The sequence below is a fragment of the Ursus americanus genome, chromosome 25 (genome assembly GCF_024610735.1).
Source record: "Ursus americanus isolate L20-20 chromosome 25, mUrsAme1.1.p, whole genome shotgun sequence".
Classification (NCBI taxonomy): domain Eukaryota; kingdom Metazoa; phylum Chordata; class Mammalia; order Carnivora; family Ursidae; genus Ursus; species Ursus americanus.
The window spans coordinates 5,301,127-5,320,563 of NC_142151.1; the positions used below are offsets into that span (position 1 = coordinate 5,301,127).

A 19,437-nucleotide genomic window follows, 5' to 3' on the forward strand; every position below is an offset into this window, starting at 1 on the left:
CGCCACACGGTGCCCTTTACCCGCACTTGGAGGCCCTTCGCTCCTGGGGAGACGGATAGCGGCTCCTCCTCCAGGGTATCTGCGGACTGGGTCACTACACACCCGCGTCGTCAGCATCTCAACTGGTCTGCCCCAAATACCCGGGACGGATTTCTCGGGCGTGGGGGAGGGGGCGGTAGGCCGGCCGGCGCGGCCCGCGGGGGAGAGCGGCGACCCAGGCCGCGACCGCCCTCAGGGCGGGGCGAGCGCGCGGACTCCCGGGCTCCGACCGCCCCCCACGTCCGCTCGCGGCGGCGGCCCGGGCCCGCGGGGGCAGCGGACGGGCGTCGTGCGGGCGTCTCGGAGGAGCGGCCGGTCGGGAACCCCGCAGCGGGAGGGGTGGAAGGCTTCCGGAAGGAAGCCCAGAGGGCGGCCACGCCTGGCCCGGGACGCCGGGGCCCAGCGCAGCCGTGGGCTCCCCGCCGGCTCCCTCCCGCTCGCACGCTGCGGGGCGCCCGGGGGCTGCGGGCAGCCCCAACCCCCAAGACCCGCTCCGGTTCCCTCCCTGGGCTCCGAGCTCCCCCTCCCCCGGCGCTCAGGCCCCAGCCCCTCGGCCCCGCCCCGCCCCACGGCCGGCCCCGCCCCGCGGCCTCGCCATTCCCGGGCAGGCCCCGCCCCCCGCCGCGAGTCCCCGGCCCCGCCCCCCGTTTCCGCTGGCGGCGGCGGCGGTGGTGCGGGAGCGGGCGCGAGCCGGGACCCCACGTTCCCCGAGCGCGGTGAGTGCGGCCCGGGGCTGGCCGGGGACTCGGGAGGGCGAGACCTTGCGGGGCTCCGGCAGGCTGTGGGTGGGCCGGGCCAGTCCGCGCCCCGGTGCCGATGGTGGGGAGCGGTTCGGGGGCGCCCCGGGGAGGGGTGACGGGAGGACGGCAGTGGGCGAGCTGAGGGAAGGATGGGGTAGGCGCCCTGTGAGGACGTGGGAAGCGGCTGGGGAAGGGGTAACTGAGCGAAGGGGGGCTGCAGGGGGCGAGGCTCAGAGGAAGACCCTTTGGGACAGGGGCTGCGGGAGAGCGGACAGCGGAATCCCAAGTGAAGGGATGGGAGGGCTGTAGGATGCAGCAGAAAGGGAGAGCCCCAGAGCTGTCAAGGCTTTCTGACTGGCCCACTTGGACCGGGTTGGGGTAGTCCCCGGAGCGCCCCCAGGGAGGGCGGGGGCTCGAGCAGGGCTGGGGTACTGACTGCGGTCCCCGGACACCCCTGACCACTCCTTGGGCGACCGCTGGCAGATCCGCACTCACAGTGACAGGGCTTTGGCACATCCCGAGTTCCAAGATGTAGTCCAGCTGTGCGTCCAAGTTTGGGACTTTAAAAAACTTTCTTGTGAGTTAGGAAAAAAAAAAAGTCCAAACAAGGAACTGGCTTGTTTTGTGAGCAGAATTTGTACTTATGTATCTAGGAACTGGTGTCTTCGATGTCCTCTTTTTGAAAAAGATACTGACCTCTTCTTCTCTAACTCCTCTCCAAATGCCTGTACTGTCTGGGCCAACCTGCAGCATTGGAGTAATATGGGATCCCCTGGGTTGTGTGGGCCTTTCTTCCCCATCCCAAAAATGGGGATAAGAGGGCAGCAGCTCACTTCCCTTTGGTTCAGAGAAGAAAACTCATTATGTGAGGGTGTCTTTCTGACCTGCAGCTGTCCCCTTCTCTGAGGTGACTCAGGTATTTCCTCCTCCAGGAAGCTTTCCTGGACTAGTAGAGAAAACTGAGGACTCAGGCTCTGATCCCTGTATACCCGCCAGCTTCCCTCCTCTACTAAAAATAGCCACAGAGAATGTTTTGAATGTATGTTCTGCTATAAAGATGTGCAGTCAGCTTGTCATCGTAAGTAATGGGGACGGGAGGAGAGGTATTATGGATAATTTCAAACAATGGACTGGACAAATCATTTATATTTAGCTGAGGAATGCAGCCAGGGAGGCAGACATTCACAGGGGCTTCCTATCTTCCACCTGGTCCTGCCAGGGCTGATGCAGCTGGGCTTTGGGTTGGGGGTGAGGGAGGGAACAGGATTGGGGTGGGTGAAACTTGAAGGGTAAATCAGCTCTGCACTTACTCATTGAAGACCTGCTGTGTGCAAGGCTCCGAACAGCTGAGAGTAGACCAGAATGGAATGGGATTTTTTTTTTTTTGGTTTGACTAAATCAGATTTGAATCTTTACATCTGTGTACAGATATTTAGTATTAATAACCATAACCAGTGTTTATAAAGCAATTTGTAGTTGGCCAAGTGCTTCCCCTGCACATTAGCTGGATATAATTTTATTTGATTCACATAATCTTGTAAAGTATACGTTCTTTTTCATTACCTTCTTATAGACTGGTAGGGTGAGGCTCAGAGAGAGTTGGTGACTTCTCTGAGTTTATAGAACTCATTAGGTGGAAGAAGCAGAACTTGAACCCGTGGCTTCTGACACCCCCGCCTCCCCTTTTCCGTGCCGTGTGTTTTGCATTATGCTGTGCTGTCTCTGCCATTCTTCCCCATTGATTCTATGGAGAGCTGGGCTCTGATCTCAGCTCTCACACCATCTGTTTGCGCAGCCCTGGGCATGTTACCTCCCCTTTTCAGCTCCGTGTTTTGGAGGGTTACTGGATTAAAATGTTTCTAGAGTCTCTTCCTGTATTAGATAATTAACGATAGAAGATGCTAGTGGCAGCCAATCAGTCAAGTAATAAGTGTGCTCTATTTAAAATGTTTTTAATTGTGGTATAAAAACATAATGGTAAAATTTACTGTCTTAACCATTTTTAAATGTAGAGCTCATTTGTGTTAAGTATAGTCACATTGTTGTGCAGCAGATCTCCAGAACTTTTTCATCCTGCAAGACTGAAACTGTATGCCCATTAAACTATAACGCTCCATTTCTTCCCCCTGCTAAACCACCATTCTCCTTAGTGTGCTTTATTCTCCTACTATGTGCTCAGTACATGTTGGCCTTGAGGAATGAATAAGGAGGGTTGTGGAGAAGCAGGCCAGCTGAAATGGGAGGGCCTTGGGCCTGTGGTAGCTGGCTGGAGAGCGGGCGCTTATCCCCGTGTCTGTAACTCCAGTCCCTGCTGTATTGTTGAGTGGGTGAGTGGGTGAGGCCTTGGGCAAGTGCCTTCACCTCTTGCAGCTTTAGCTTCCTGCTTGCAAAATGAAGAGAACAATACCAAGCGCTCAGGGCTGTTAGAAGGAGCAATGAGAATGTATGTGGAGCTCGGCGCTTCGGGCCTCACACACAGCAGGTGTGCAGTAAATAGTGGTTGTTATTTATAACCTAGCTGAAGAGACTAGACTAATAAGCAAGAGAGGACAAGACTTCTTTTCTTCTACCATTAAAGCCCAGGCCTGGTGTGATTGTCATCCTCACTGACTAAGAGGGAGTGCATCAAATCCAGGTACCTTAGCCTGGCACCAGCATCCTTCCTGTCCATCTCCAGCCTGTCTAGCCTTATCTCCGGGCCTTCTCCCTCAGGGACCCTCGGTTCCAGCCAAACTCATCTCCCAAGCATCCTTTGCTCATTCCTTCTTTGTCCCTGAGTTCACACTGTTCCACTTTTCTGCAGTGCCCTTCCCCACCCTCTCCTTCCCCTCTTTCAAGACCCTACTCAGGTTGGAGTTCCTTCTTGGAGCCTTCCCTGGCCACTCATCTCCAAAGCACCTCTTCTTCCTTGGAACTCCTCTGGCATTTTCTGTCTTCATCTCTCCTGGCTTTTATACACTGCTGGGATGATTCTTTAGTGAATTCTACAAACACTTAATGTGTGTGTCATAGTGTAAGAGTCTGTGCTAAGTTCTGATGATGCAAAAATGAAAAACATAAAAGTCCTTGTCTTTATGGAGTATATAATGCAGTAAAGAGTTAAGAAAGGGCTTCAAAAAGTGGCAATTCAAGGTATAAGGTGAGTGGCCTACTGTATTGTGTGGGTTCGAACAGGGGGTTGATCACCCCAATTCTGGAGAAGCACCTCATGCAGCAGGTGGTGTTTGATGTGAACTTGGAAGAGTGGCTTGCAGTTCAGCAGAAGGGAGGAAGGATCAGTCTGTAGAGAGGCCCTGAGAGTGTGGGCTGAAGAGTAGGTTGTGTGAAGGGAAGCAGAGGGAGAAAAGCCTGGACAGGTAGACAGTCGGCCTGTTGTGGTGGCTGCACATGTGCAGCCAAGGAATTCCTTCCATCCATCCATCCATCCATCCATCCATCCATCCATCCATCCACCCACCCATCCACCCACCCTCCCATCCATTCATCCATCTATCCATCCATCCATCCATCCATCCATCCATCCATCCATCCACCCACCCACCCATCCTCCCACCCAGCCACCCACCCATCCTCCCACCCATCCACCCACCCATCCACCCACCCATCCATCCTCCCACCCAGCCACCCACCCATCCACCCACCGATCCACCCATCCATCCATCCATCCATCCATCCATCCAACCATCCATCCATCCATCCATCCATCCATCCATCCATCCATCCATCCATCCACGAGAGGCTGAGTGCCCACCATGTGCAGGCACTGAGCTGCTGCTGGGGAGATAGCAGTCGACCTTGGGAGACCCGGGGCCTTTGCAGGTTTTTGCATAGGGGCTGCCGAAGCAGGGCTAGGCCTAAGATGGGAGAGTCTGCGGTCTGGGAAGGGGGAAAATCATGGTGGGGAGAGCACTGGGCAGCTGTGAGAAATGGCAAGGAAAGGAGCTGGACCAGGGACATTTGAAGGCAGGGTTGAGGGCCTTTGTGAGTTGGTTGGATGGGGGTGGTGAGGAAAGAAGGAAGGGGGATTGAAGCTGATTCGGAGCTGGGCGAATGTCAGTGGGCAGTGACATTTACTGTTCCCAGTGCTTACCATCCTTTCTCCAAGTAGATCGGAAGCCGCTTCAGGATGTGGATTCCAGCTCCCTCTGTGTTCTTGCTGGCCCAGTGCTCGCTGCTGAGTGGCACAGAGTGAGCACAGTGTCGACCTCTGACGTCCTCATGAAATGAGTCTTGCTCCTTCTACAATGCCAGATTTGTATCCGCAGCAATATTTATTTGTACACGGCCTGGCTTTCTCCAGGCTCACGTTTCCGCAGAGAGCCAAGTGTCTCCTGTATATATTTTCATAGCCCAAGTGAACCACCCTTCCAGCTTCACTCTGGTTTTCTCACTCACTTGATGGCCATTTTCTGCCACACGTTATTGCTCCACAAGATAACTGTGGATGTGGTAGAGATGGAAAGAACAACGTGGCCTATTCCGTTACACCAGCCCCTCTCATAGGGTATGTGAGTCTGAGTTATGTCTCAGTAGAGTTATATCGTTTTACAGATTTTGAAACTTCAGAGCATTTGTCAGTGGTCAGAATTACAAATGGTAAGTTCTTGATGCCAGGGGTCTACCCAGGGATGGCAAATAGGTTTAACGTGGATACTGTTACTTCTGTAATTGCCCATAGCAGACATCACTAATCAATCACAGCTATCTTAACTGCAGAGCCAGGGCTTGGGTTCTGCGCCTGATGCTTCAGGCACCCACTATTAGCCGAGAGGCATTGGCACTGCAGCTGTAACCAGTTTGCCATTTCTGGCTTTCTGCATCTGTTGATTGAATAGATTTCTAGGTGGGAGGCTGCCTCCCCAAAGAGTGGCCATTGCTGGACAGAATTCACCCTGGAGTGGCTTCCCAGCAGAGTGATAACTTAATTTTTTATTTTCCTGCAGGAATATCCTGGGATTTTCTCTTCTCTGTCAGGGGCCAAGGTGTTTGCAGGAAATTCAAAGAAACAGGTCAGTCTGGGTCCATCGTGTGGTGGAATCTCTGTAAGTGTGTGTGTTATAAACGGTCTAAATCTCTCTTGGCCTTTAACTGTGGATTGGGGAGGGAAGATAGAATGGGATGCTGATATTTTCTAGATGTCTCTCTGTCTTAGCTCTTAACTTCGAATTCATAAGCTCCTTCAATTGGGCTTTGGGGATTAAGGAGACAGTTACCCCCTCCCCGCTATTTCTGACAGTTGGGGTGGGTTGGGGTAGGACTCTCAATTTCTTTCTTGGCCACTCTGATTACAGGGAGGAGACCTAGGGAAGCAGGAGAGGCCTGTAACTTCCTGTTTCCTGTCTCCTCCCAGCAGGCCTGGGAGCCGGGGTGGAGGACCTCCCCCTGCCTGGCCAGAAAAGAATCTGGGGGGAGCTGGCCAATCCTACCTGTCTCTGTTCCTCTGTACTGGCTGCTGCAGCAATGCCCTCTGGCCCTCCGGGTGGGTACCCTCTGCCGGGACCCCCACCGAGCTGGAGCTAGGCAGGAGGTCCTTAGGCAGGTGGGCAGCCCCAGGGGATGGTGCTGATTTAGGTTCCCTGGGGTGCTGCTTACCGACCTGGGTCTTTTTGTGTTTTAATTTATGTGTGTTTTACCCTGTGGCTTCCTCCTGCTGGGTGATTTGTAAATCTCTCACCTTCCAAGAATTCAGCAGTGTGGGAGTGGGGAGGGGGTGGCGGGTGGAAGAGGGTGCCGGCCGCTAGCCCACCTTGCCAAAAGATTCCTTTCTGCGTGAGTTCCAGTAGAGATTATATTGTGTCCCAGGGGTGGCCATGGACCTCTTCTTGTCCTGCCATACTTTGCATATCATGCTTAGGGTTCCAGTGCTCACATTTGTCATCATCATCAGGAGCCACTGTTTGATGCTTTATGTCCACAGCGAATTTAATTGAAGTCATATCAAGTCTACTTTAAATCTCATTGAATGTTCTCCAGAGTCCTGCAGGGTAGTCCTCATTTGCCCCCATGTTACAGGGGCTGCAGCTGAGGCCGAGAGCGGGTCAGGGACTTGCCTGTGCCCACCTCTGGAGTGGGAGGTGGGGCCGGGATGGTGACCCGAACCGCCTGACTCCCGCAGCGCCTGCCCTGCCCACTACAGACCTGCTGTCCTTTTCTGTGGCTCCTGAGAATTGCCTCCAGCTCTGTCCTTCGTCCTTTGGCCTGCTGCGGCAGGAATGTGGGAGCTCCCATTTTAAGTCTTCCCCCCTCCTCCCCAGGGCCGGGGTGGGGTGTCTGCTTTCATTGTCGCGCTCTGGGATTTGGAGCACCGCCTGCGGGTGGACGGCCGTACAGCCAGGCACAGCAGCCCCAGCAGAAGGCGAGGGTCTGGTGGAGAGCGGGCGGCGGGGACAGAAAGGCTCGAGGCCTAGTGTCGCTCCACACCTCCTGGCTGCACACGGTACGGCCTGGCCCGGCATGGAGACTGTGGGGCCTATTCCTGGGGGGACCCGCCAGGGCAGAACATGGGGGCGAGCTTCCCAGGAAGCTGCGCAGTCCTGGGGAGACAGACAGGCCCTGACGTCAGTCGTTTCTGGCTAGAAGACCATCCGTCCTCCTTCTGTACAACCGCCAGAAAGACCTGAGGGAGGGACCCTGCAGATGGGAAGTGTACCCTCTCCTAGGGTTGTGGCCTCCGAGGGCTTTGGTGTTGCCATTTCTCGTTGTGCTGTTGAGCCTCTGGGATGATGGCCAGCTCCTGGGATGGGGGGCTCTCATCTGGCTCCTGCCTCAGCCCCTAACGGGCTTTGTGACCTTTGGCAAATGAGTTGCTTTCTTTAGGCTGGTTTCCTCACCTGCAAAATGGGGGTGTGGACGCCCAACTGTTAAGGCTCCTTTAGCTCTGATGAAGGTGGTTTCTGAGTGGAACGAGGGCGTTGTGGCTTCCAGTCCTGGGACTTTCCAAATATCTCCTCCCTTCACAAGTGCCCTCTCTGCCTGTGGCCTAGAGGTAGATGGAGGAGGAAGGAGTGAAGTTAATGATTAAACCGGAGGCACTGATTTCTGATGAAGTAGGACAGGGGGCGGAGGTTGTTTACAGAGATGGTCCCGGTCTGCTGATGGTAGGGTCTTGCGGCCTGACTTCCGTCCTGTGCTGATGGCTCGGCTGCTACTTTCATTTTAACCGCCTCCTGCCTGATGCATTTAGGAGCTAGAAAGTTCCATTGCTGTACTCCAGCCTGATGAGTTAATAATTTCAACGTCAAGTATAGCCACAGCATCATGAAACGAGAATATCTGCCTGGGTGGAGTCCAGCTTCCAAACCCTTTCCCTTCTCTTGAACCAAAAACTCAGCCTGGGTTGAGGCCCTTGTGAATGGGGCAGAACCGGAAAAAGCCAGAAGGAGCACCTCTGCAGGCTTGGAATGTCACCGCATATGTGCTTTAGTTTATACTCAGGAGTGAAATGTGGATGATTTTTTGACTATTCATTGTTTAATACTATCTGTGCTTTTGAGTTTACCGCACCCCTTCTCCCCTCCGTCTTCCTTCCCACTCCCCACGCAGTGGCTGGAAATTAATTGTACTTTGAGTACTCATTTACTTTCTGAGAGTCTTGTGACCATTTTTATGTTGAGTGGTCAGTGTTCGTTGAAATATCTGACCTTGTGATGGGGGTGTGAAAGGAAAGGATGCTGATGGACTACTGCCCAGGGGGTCTGAAGAGTCAGCTCAGCAGACCCCCTGGGAATCTCCCTGCTTTTGGGGGGAGGCTCGACTGTCCCTTCAGAAAGGCTGAGGGTCCTGCAACCCTGGCATAGGATCTTGGTGAGTTCTTGGCCTTGGCCTTAGGCAGCGTAGGCCACGCTAACCCTTACACCACCTTTATGCACATTTGAGAAACTGTCCTTTCTCGGGTTAAAAAGAAAAATTAAAATGAATAAATGATTGTAAAACCTGAACAATGCCCAGGTGTGCCTGGTAAGTGTCCCGGAGCGCCGGTGGGCAGTAGCCCTGGCTGTCTGTACGGCTGTGCCCACCACCTGCCATCCCCCAGAGGTACACGTTGGTGGCGGCATAGGCCTGCTGTGCTCCGCCCACTCCCAGCGAGGGCCGTGCGTCTGGCTCTGAAGTTGGGATGAGGGGCTGGGGCTGGGGACGGGCCTCTGAGAACAGTGGTGAGGGGGAGGGACGTGATCGTGGGGGGATACTCAGAGCAAGGCTGGAACAAGGTGTGGCCAGGCACGTGGGTCTGCGTGTGTGTGTGGGGGGGTTAGTCTGTGTGTGTTTGCCCTTGTGTGTGTGTGGCTGGGTGTGCCTGCGTGGGTTTGTGGGGGAAGGGGTTCTCTTGCATCGTTCTGAGACTCAGGTGAGAGGCCCACCTGAGCCCTTTGGGTCTGGCACTGTATACCTGTGACGTGAATGCCTCCTCCTTAGAGGGCGGTGTAAGACTTGAACACAGCACGGGACAGCCCTGCCTGAGCCCTCACCTGGCCACCTGCCACAGGGCAGAAACTGAGGCTGAGGGGCCTGCTACTCTCCAACAAGCCCTGGAGGTGGTGGTGCCAGGGGCAGAGGGGGCGGATCCTGCCCGAGCAAGTCCCCAGTCCCCACTTGGGCTGAGTCCTATAGAAGGGCTGAGGGGCAGGGTGACTGGCTGGGTTTGAATGGGGGTGTGTGAACACGTAGAATGACATGTTGTGTTTTAGAGAAAGTGAGGTAGAGGTCTGGGCTTGCAATTTTCCACTTGTCTTAATCCTGAGAGATTCTAAACAGCTTTGTTTAAAAACTGGACATGCACATTGCGGCCACCTGAGGGAGAAGCGCCGCTGGGCCCCCCAGGAAGACACTTAGGTTTGAAGCCAGAGTTTGGATCTGAATGCAGCTTGTGGGACCTGGAGGATGGGGAGGGAGAGCCCCTAGAGCAGCCCCAAAGGCATGAGTCACTCTGAATTAGCAGCCGTTGCAAATCGGCTACCACTTGCGTGCTGCTGGAGATGGACGGGTAGGGAGGAAGCTCTCATCCCGGGGCATCACCCGCCATCCAGGCTGTGGGCACAGAGAGGGATGTGGGTTGCAACTGCCTGTCTGGGCTCTTCCTCTCTCCCACTGTTAGCCAGAGAAGCTGGAGATGGTGGTGGCCAGTCGGTCTGTGTCGATGAAGGTCCCCCTTGAAGGGCCGTCAGTACCTGCATTGCAGAGAGGATGATAGAGTACGCCATCCCGTCCAGGGCAGGGCTGGGTGGAACTTTCTCTGAGCACCCGTAGAGGAACCCGGGGGAGATTGGGCTGAGCCTCAAGGGAAGGGTGGAATTTCGAGAAGCAGAGGAAGGGCTTCTTTGAGGGTTTGCAGTGGTGGAGGTGGGGGTCGAGCTGGGTGTGACCTGGATATGAGCACAGGGAAGAGGGAGGAGCATAGCTGGCAAGAGAGGTGGGCTCCGTGCTGGGGGCACCTTGAATGTCGCCCGGAGGAGAGTCAGATTCTAGGAGGCTAGCAGTGGGGAGCCAGTGTTGGGGGGTCCCTGAATGGGGAATGACACGCTGAAAGGGATGTTTTAGGAACAATCAGCTTGTAGCAGAATTCAGGGTGAATTTTTTTTTAATATACTTTCCTTTGTTGTTGTTGCAAAAATAACACAAATTCATTATAATATTTGTATATTATATAAATCGTATAAAAGGAAAATCTCCTTTAATCCTGCCCTTCAGAGATAGTCACTGTTAATACTTTGGTTTTTATTCTTTCCAGGTATTTTTATGAGCGACTGGCATCCAGCTGTCCACCTATTAACTTAACAATTTCCATAAATAGAATTGTATTATACTGACTGGCAACTTCTTTAGCCATCTTTCCACATCGGTGCATAGAGAATGACCTCATTCTTGGGAATAGCTGCACAGACTTGCTGGATGAGTGTTGTATTGATTGTTTATCGCCACAGAACAAACCACCCCAAAATGAAGTAGATTAACACAAGAAACATTTTGTTTGCTCACAATTCTGTGGCCAGACTCGGCTGGTCTCATCACCCAAGCTTATTAATGCGGCGACAGTCACCTGGTGGCTCTGCAGGGCCCTGACAGGCTGAGAGCCTCTGGCACCTGCCTGGTGAATGGTGCTGCCTCTCGTCTTGGTCCCTCTGCCCCCTCAAGGAGGCTAGCCTTTCAGGTGAAAATGGTATCCAAGATCTCTTGGGATCTAGGCTCTGAGGTCTCACAGCATAACATCCATCGGCTGCTTGGGCAAAGCAAGTCATGGGACTGGTCAGAACCCTGGGGCCGGGGGAAAGACTCCACTTCGTGAAGGCATGTGTGCTCAGGGCTGGGGGACATGGATATGCAGTCCCTTCATGTGCCCAGAAGGAGAAGAATTAGAATATTTGGGAATTGACCTCACTGATCATTGGAAGACAGCACAGGCCCCTGCCCTTCTCCGCCCCCCTCTTTACCATATGGGTTAACCTGGGAAACTGGCAAGGACAGGACACTTGATCTTCTTGTTGGGCGAGAGGTGTTGTTTCAGGGGGCTTCTGTGTGTTTGCGTGTGTGGGGGGCTCGTGCTGGCAGGGGGTTGAGGGTCATCTTGAATTTGGGCTCTCCTGCTAGGGCTACTGGAGCTGTAGAAGGAGGGCTGGAAGCTCTGGAAGCTGCCAGGAGCTTGGCTGCCTAGTACCCTTGCTGATTTTCATGGCATCTCTGAAGAATGTGAGTCCCTGAGTGACAGGTCTTTAAGAAAGTCAGCTGGCCACTCCAGATCCAAGCCTCTGCTGGGAATTCATTTATTCAACCACCCAGCAAATACCGCACCTCCCGTGCCCCAGACTTTCTCCCTATCCTCTCGTAACTGCAGGTGGGAAAGAAGAAGGCCAGGGCCTGTACTGTTCACAGGCCTTCCCTCTCAGGCAGTGCAATGAACTTGACATTTTGACTTCCCACAATGTATTTGTTTTTAAAGTTTTCTTATCACCCACCTCGGTAGCTCTTCTCTCCTGTGAAATGTCACAAGTGGCAGGGAGGCAGCAGGAAACAGGGGGAAAGGCAGCTCGGGTCATTAGTGAATCCCCAGTGCCAGTTTAGAGGATGCTGGCGTGGGGCTGCTGGTGAAGTCCTCGTCGGTGCTGATCATTCATCAAACTTACCTCTCCCCGGAGATCTTAGGCTGGACTCGATGAAATACACTTTCCTAGCACAACAATGTTCTTTGGCCTGTCATCTGCCTCACGGTTTGTGCATTCATCACGTAAGAACAAAGGCTGAGTGGGGTTTCACATTTGAAAACCCCTTGGTGTTTTATTTTCTCCCCACTCCCTCTCAGCATCTCTTGGAAAAGAAATGTTGTGCGGCAGAAAGTTTCTCTGTTTGTGAATGTGCGGTTCACACTGTGCGGCTCAGCCTCTGGGTCATTCTTCCTCCTCCTACTCGACCGTGCTGTAGGGACCCACACCCAGCTCAGCGAGAGGACTGGGTGAGGAGTGTGGGGGAAGGGCAGGCAGCGTACCACGCTCAGAGCCACCCGGGTGCTTCTAGGTGACCCGGGGTGCCAGCACCGGGCTACTGTTGTGGGGTTAATGACATCTGATCAGCTCACAGGGCTGACTGCACGCCAGTGTTTAGGGTTGAGGAAAAACGTGCAAAGCTGAGTCTGCAAACCTTGAGAAATCTGGCATCACAGCAAAACAAGAAACCTCAGCAACTCCTTTTGGCCAAGGAATTGGAAAAACTAGGTAGAAGACCTTAGCCTGCTTCAACTGAGAGTTTGCTACTTTGAGGCATATATCTACTAGGTACATTCCCCATAAGCAGAGATCCAGGAGGCCTTTGTCTGATTCCTAACTTCTCTGCCCGTGCCTCCAGCCCTGTTTCTGGTTCTCTATAGATATGAGGGTGGACACACTTCAGCATACTCAAGTCATGCTATTAATTCATCAACAAGCAACCATTAAGTGCTTTGATTCTTTTTGTTAATTAAAAACAATTTTAAAAAATATTTTATTTGAGATAATGAGAGAGAGAGCACGAGTAGGGAGCAGAGGGAGAGGGAGATGCTTCTCCCTCTCCGCCGAGCAAGGAGCCCAATGTGAGGCTCAATCCCAGGACCCTGGGATCATGACCTGAGCTGAAGGCAGATGCTCAACTGACTGAGCCACCTAAGTACCCAATTTTTTAAAAAATTAAAAGAAAATTTACTAACGTAGGCTTCACACTCAGCGTGGAGCCCAGTGTGGGGCTTGACCTCATGGTCCTGGGATCAAGATCTGAGCAGAGATCAAAAGTCCAGGGCTTAACTGACCGAGGCACCGAGGTGCCCCTGTGCACCTTGATCCTTTAAACCTCTGAGGCATCTTTGATCCAAGTGCTCTGTGTGATGGGGGAGCTTCCGTTCAAGGTGGCAGTGTGGGAGGATCCTGAACTCATCTCCTCCCATAGACACGACAGATCTACAGCTACCTAGGGAAAAATTTCCCCTGGAAAAGACCTGAGAACTACTGGAATAAGGTCCTCCACAATAGATAAACAAGCCAGAACGAGATGGGCAGGTGAGTCAGAGACACGGTCTTGCCAAAAACTCCACCCCCAGCACAATACCCATAGTCGGGAGGAATCTCACAAATAGGGAGCTTGTCCCTGTATAGAGAGGAGTTTGTGCCCCGCATCAGAACCCCACTCCTGGGGACCTGCACCAGAGAGACGAGCCCCAAAATATCTGGTTTTGAAAACCAACAGGGCATATGTCTGAGAAAGCTGTAGGGCTGTAGGGAACCTAGACTCCACTCTTAAAGGGCTCGTGTACAGACGCACCTGTCCTGGGATAGTGCAGAAGCAGCCGTTTGAAAAGCACCTAGACTATAAGTGGAAGAGATTTATTTGCTGTTCTTAAAGCGTCTACCAGAGGGCATCCCCTGGGACTCTCTCTGGGGCTGGAGACGCCGTGGGTACCATTTTGGGTATTCTCCTTCTACCCTGTAAGTGCCGGTCCTGGAGGCTGCCTTTTTGTCACTCTCCCTCTACCCTGCTAGCACTGGTGGACATCCCCTGTGTTACTTCCTGAGACCCTGCCCAAGCCAGTAGGACAAAAGCCCTGCCCCCACCTGCTGCCCCACTGCAGCCCCATCAAAGCTGGCCTGTGTATGGAGCCCACCCAGGGGATGCCCGAGCACCTGGCTCCAGTGGCCGAAGGGGATTGTATTTCTGGGTCATACAGGTCTGAAACAATTGGAGAGACAGTTCTTGGCAGACTGCCATCCCCAGGGCACTCACAGACAGCAGACTGATACCACCCCGTTATCTGATGGGAAAGGCCTATTTACTTGTCCTGGAGCTTTAGCCTGAGGGGTGGGCTTCAGGTTTGCCACACATCTAGAGCCTCTGGAGGTGTTGTCAGGGAACGTGGGGTACCACCTCTGAGCTGACCTTGCTACACCCCCCAGAAAGCTTGCTGTTACCTCCCAGAGAGGAGCCTCACATTTTGCAACTGTCACTGAAGGCTCATCTCCAGACTGCTTATTTTGCAGCCCAGCAGGGTCTATGATTATGATCCCAGAGGACTATATATATTTGCTTGCCTTAAAGCTTGCTGCTTGAGGGTCTAGCTTCCAAACAGCCTGGGACCAGGTGCTGACTGAAATCCCTCCATCTGGAAGACTGATAAATCTTGGCATATCCTCCACAACAGGGACCCCCCAGGAAAAAATCGGGCTGCTTAGATAAGCATAAAGATTCGAGAGACAAACAAGAGCTAGGGCACAGATGAACAATAAAGTTCATCTCCTACATCAGGCCCTCCCGCAAGACTGGGAGAGAGAGCTGTTTCACCTAATGCATAGAAACACACAGAAACTCAGGCAAAATGAGGAGACAGGGGAATATATTCCAAACAGAAGAACAAGATGAAACCCCAGGAAAAAAAAACCTTTAATGAAACAGAGATGAGTAATTTACATGATAAAGGTTTCAAAGTAGTGGTTATAAAGGTGCTCACCAAACTTGGAAGAAGAATGGATAAACACAGTGAGAACTTCAACAGAGATAGAAAATATAAGTACCAAACAGAAATAGTAGAACTGAAGTATACACTGGAGGGTTCAACAGCAGACTACCCGAAGCAGAAGATAGAATCAGTGAGCTGGAAGACAGGGGAGTGGAACTCACCCCAAAAAAGAGCAAAAAGAAAAAAGAACTAAAAAAAATGAAGGTAGCCTAAGGGACAACATCAAGTGGACTAATAGTCACATTATAGGAATCCCAAAAGAAGAGAGAGAGAAAGAGGCAGAAAACTTAGTTGAAGAAATAATGACTGAGAACTTCCATAACCCGAGGAGGAGACACACATCTAGATCCAGGAATCCCAGAGAGTTCCAAACAAGATGAACCCAAAGATACTGCACCAAGACACGTTATAATTAAAATGTGCAAAGTTAAGGATACAGATGGAATCCTAAAAATAACTTGTTTGGTACAAGGCAGCCCCTATAAGACTATCAGCAGATTTCTCAGCAGAAACATTATAGACCAGCAGGGAGCGGCATGATATATTCAAAATGTAGAAAGGAAAACACTTCCAACCAAGAATACTCTACCTGGGGTGCCTGGGTGGTTCAGATGGTTAAGTATCTTGACTTTGGCTCAGGTCTTGATCTCAGGGTCCTAGGATGGAACCCCATGTCAGGCTCCCTGCTCAGTGGGGAGCTTGCTTCTCCCTCTCCTTCTGCCTCTCCGCTCCACTCATGCTCTCTCTCTCTCAAATGAATAAATAAAATCTTAAAGAAAAAATAAGAATACTCTACTTGGCAAGGTTATCATTCACAATTAAAAGAGATATAAAGAGTTTTCCAAAAGCTAAAGGAGTTCATCAACGCTAAACTGGTCCTACACAAATAGTAAAGGGACATCTTTAAGCTGAAAAGAAAGGGGACTAATTAGTAACAAGAAAACATGTGAAAGTGAAAATCTCACCGGAAAATGTAAATATTTAGAAAGGTAGTGGACTAATCACTGATAAAGCTAGTATGAAGGTTAAAAGGTAAAAGTATTAAAATTAACTGTAACTACAGTAGTTAAAAGGATACACAAAATAAAGAAGATGTAAAATGTGATATTAAAAATGTAAATGTTAGCGGGGAGTAAAAATGTAGAGTTCTAGAATGCATTCAAACAACCTGCTGTCAACTTAAAACAGATTGCTATATATATGGCAGAGATGACATATGTATATATCATATCATATGATACATGATAATATATGTGCGTGTGTGTGTGTGTGTATATATATATATATGCCTCATGGTAACAACAAAGCGAAATCTCATAATAGATACACAAAAGATAATGGGAAAGGAACCTGAGCACAACACAATAGAAAGCCATCAAAGCATAAGGGAAAGAAACTGAGAGAAGAAGAAAGTAACAGAGAGGAACTACAAAACAGACCAAAAAAACAAAACAAAACAAAAACCCCCACAACAAAATGTCAATAAGTACCTACCTTAAATTTGATATAGAATATAAATAATTGAGCTAAATTCTCCAATCAAAAGACATAGAGTGGCTGAATGGATTAACAAACCTCAAAAGACCACTATGAGCTACCTACGAGAGACTCACTTCAGGACACATAGAGACTGAAAGTGAAGGGATGGGGAAAGATGTTTCATGTAAATGGAAACCAAAAGAAAGCAGGGGTAGCTATACTGACATCAGACCAAAGACTGTAATAAAAGACAAAGATGGAGACTACAAAATGATAAAAGGGTCAATCCAGCAAGAAGATATAACATTTGTAAATATTTTTATACCCAACACAGCAGCATCTAAATACACAAAGCAGGGGCGCCTGGGTGGCTCAGTTGGTTAAGCATCTGCCTTCGGCTCAGGTCATGATCCTGGGGTCCTGCGATCGAGCCCCGCCTTGGGCTCCCTGCTCACTCAGCAAGGAGCCCGCTTCTCTAGCTCCCTCTGCTTGCTGCTCTTCCTGCTTGTGCTCTGTCTCTCTCTGTCAGATCAAGAAATAAAATCTCTAATAAAATATAAAATATAAAAAAATACACAAAGCAAATATTAACAGACCTAAAGGGAAAAATGGACAACAATACAATGATAGTAGGGGACTTTTATATGCCACTTACATTAATGAATAGATCATCCAGCAGAAATCAATAAGGAAACATTACATTGGTCTTAAATTATATTAGACCACATGGACTTAATAGGTATGCACAGAACCTTCTATCCAAAAGCAGCAGAATACACTATCTTCTGAAATGCACATAGAACATTCTCCATGATAGATCATGTGTTAGGCCACAAAACAAGTCTCAATAAATTTAAGAAGATTAAAAAATATTTTATTTATTCATTTGAGAGAGAGAGAGAAAGAAAACACAAGCAGGGGGAGAGGCAGAGGGAGAAGCAGACCCTGCACTGAGCAGGGAGCCTGACATGGGGCTCGATCCCAGGACTTGGAGATCATGACCCGAGCTGAAGGCAGGCACTTAACCATCTGAGCCACCCAGGTGCCCCAAATTTAAGAAGATTTAAATCACATCAAGCATCTTTTCCAGCCACAATGGTATAAAACTAGGAATCAATTACAAGAAGAAAGTTAGAAAAATCACAAATATATGGAGATTAAGCAACGTGCTATTGAACAACTAATGGGTCAATGAAGAAATCAAAGAAGAAATAAAAAAGGTACGTTGAGACAAGTGAAAATGGAACTACAACATACCAGAATCTATGGGATGCAGCAAAAGTAGTTCTAAGAGGCACGGTCCTAGTGCTAACTGCCTACCTGAAGAAATAAGAAAAATCTCCAATAAACAGTCTAACTTTATACCTAAAGGAACTAGAAAAAGAAGAACAAATGAAGCCCAAAATTAGAGAAAGGAAGGAAATAATAAAGATCAGACTGAAAATAAGTGAAATAAAGACTAAAAAGATAATAGGAAAGATAAGTGAAACTAAGAGCTGGTTCTTTGAAAAGATTAGCAGAGTTGACAAACCATTAGCTAGACTCACTAAGAAAAAAAAGAGAGGGCTCAAATAAATAAAATCAGGAATGAAAGAGGGGAAGTTACAACTGATACCAAAGAAGTGCAAAGGATTATAAGGACTACTACAAACACTTATGTGCCAACAAACTGGACAATGGAGAAGAAATGGATAAGTTCCTAGAAACATACAATCTTCCAAGACCGAATCATGAAGATGTAAAAAATCTGTTTTTTTTTTTAAAGATTTTATTTTCCTATTTGAGAGAGAGTAAGCAAGAGAGAGCAAGAACAGTGTGTGTGTGTTGGGGGGGGGGCAGAAGGAGAGGGAGAAGCAGACTCCCCGCTGGGCAGGGAGCCCAAGAGGGGGCTCGATCCCCAGATCCTGAGACCATGACCCGAGCCAAAGGCAGACGCCCGACCAACTGAGCCAGCCAGGTGCCCCAAAGATGTAAAAAATCTGGATAGACTAGTAAGGAGAGTGAATCAAAAACTTTCCAACAAACAAAAAGTCCCGGACCAAAAGCCTTCCCTAGTGAATTCTATCAAACATTCAAAGAAGATTTAATGCCTCGCCTTTTCTCAAACTATTCCAAAAAGTTGAGGAGAGGGAATGCTTCCAAACTCATTTCATGAGGCCAGTATTACTCTGATACAAAAACCAGACAGGGACACCACAAAAAAAGAGAAAATTATAGGCCAGTATCCCTGATGAACAGAGATGAAAAATTCCTCAGCAAAATATTAGCAAACTGAACTTAGCAATACATTAAAAGCATCATACGCCATGATCAAGTGTGATTTATTCAAGGGACGCAAGGATGTTTTAACATTTTCAAATCAGTCAGTATCATACACCGTATTAAAATGAAAGAAAATCATGTGATCATTTCAATAGATGCAGAAAAAGCACTGACAAATTAACCATCCGTTTGTGATAAAAACTCTCAACAAAGTGGGTATAGATGTAGCATACCTCAACGTGATAAAGCCCATAAGTGACAGGCCCACAGCTGACATCATACTCAATGACATAAAACCGAAAGCTTGTCCCTTAAGATCAGGAACAAGAAAAGGATGCCTACTGTTGCCACTTTTATTCAGCATAGTGTTGGAACTTCTAGCCGGAGCAGCTGGGCAGGAAAAAGTAATAAAAAGCATCTAAATTAGAAAGGAAGAAGTAAAACTGTCACTGTTGGTGGACAACATGATTTATATGTAGAAAATCCTAGAGACTCTACCAAAAAGCTGTTAGAACTAGTATATGAATTTGGTAAAGTTGCAGGATACAAAACGGATATACAAAAATCTGTTGTTTTTTTAATAGACTAAGAATGAACTATCAGAATGAGAAATTAAGAAAAAAATCCCATTTCATACTGCATCAGAAAGAACAAAGTATCTAGGATTAAATTTAACCAAGGAGGTGAAAGACTTGTACACTGAAAACTATGACATTGATGAAAGAAATTGAAGGCATGAATAAATGAAAAGATATTTTGTGCTCATAGATTGGAAGAATTCATATTATTAAAATGTCCATATTTTCCAAAGCAATCTACAGATTTAGTGCAATCCCTATTAAAATTCCAGTGGTATTTTTTCACAGAAATAGAACAAATAGTCCTAAGGTTTGTATGGAACCACAAAAGATCCCATTTAGCCAAAGCAATCCCTAGAAAGAGGAACAAAGCTGG

General features: G+C 49.4%; 1 protein-coding gene across 7 annotated transcripts in view; it reads left to right on the top strand.

Moving 5' to 3' along the window:
* Positions 1–602: 602 nt before the first annotated feature.
* TSPAN9 (tetraspanin 9) overlaps positions 603–19,437 on the top strand; it is a 197,818-nt gene continuing 178,983 nt past the window's right edge. The window contains exons 1-3 of one of the 7 annotated variants that reach the window (XM_087855547.1): positions 681–755; positions 1,712–1,857; positions 5,723–5,788. In XM_087855547.1, the coding sequence (XP_087711673.1) occupies positions 1,837–1,857; positions 5,723–5,788 (87 nt within the window). In that variant the 5' untranslated portion in view covers positions 681–755; positions 1,712–1,836. Of the gene's footprint in view, positions 756–1,711; positions 1,858–4,464; positions 5,376–5,722; positions 5,789–19,437 lie in introns of those variants that run through there. The other 6 variants (XM_045781142.2, XM_045781143.2, XM_087855548.1 and 3 more) reach the window with 6 other exon arrangements.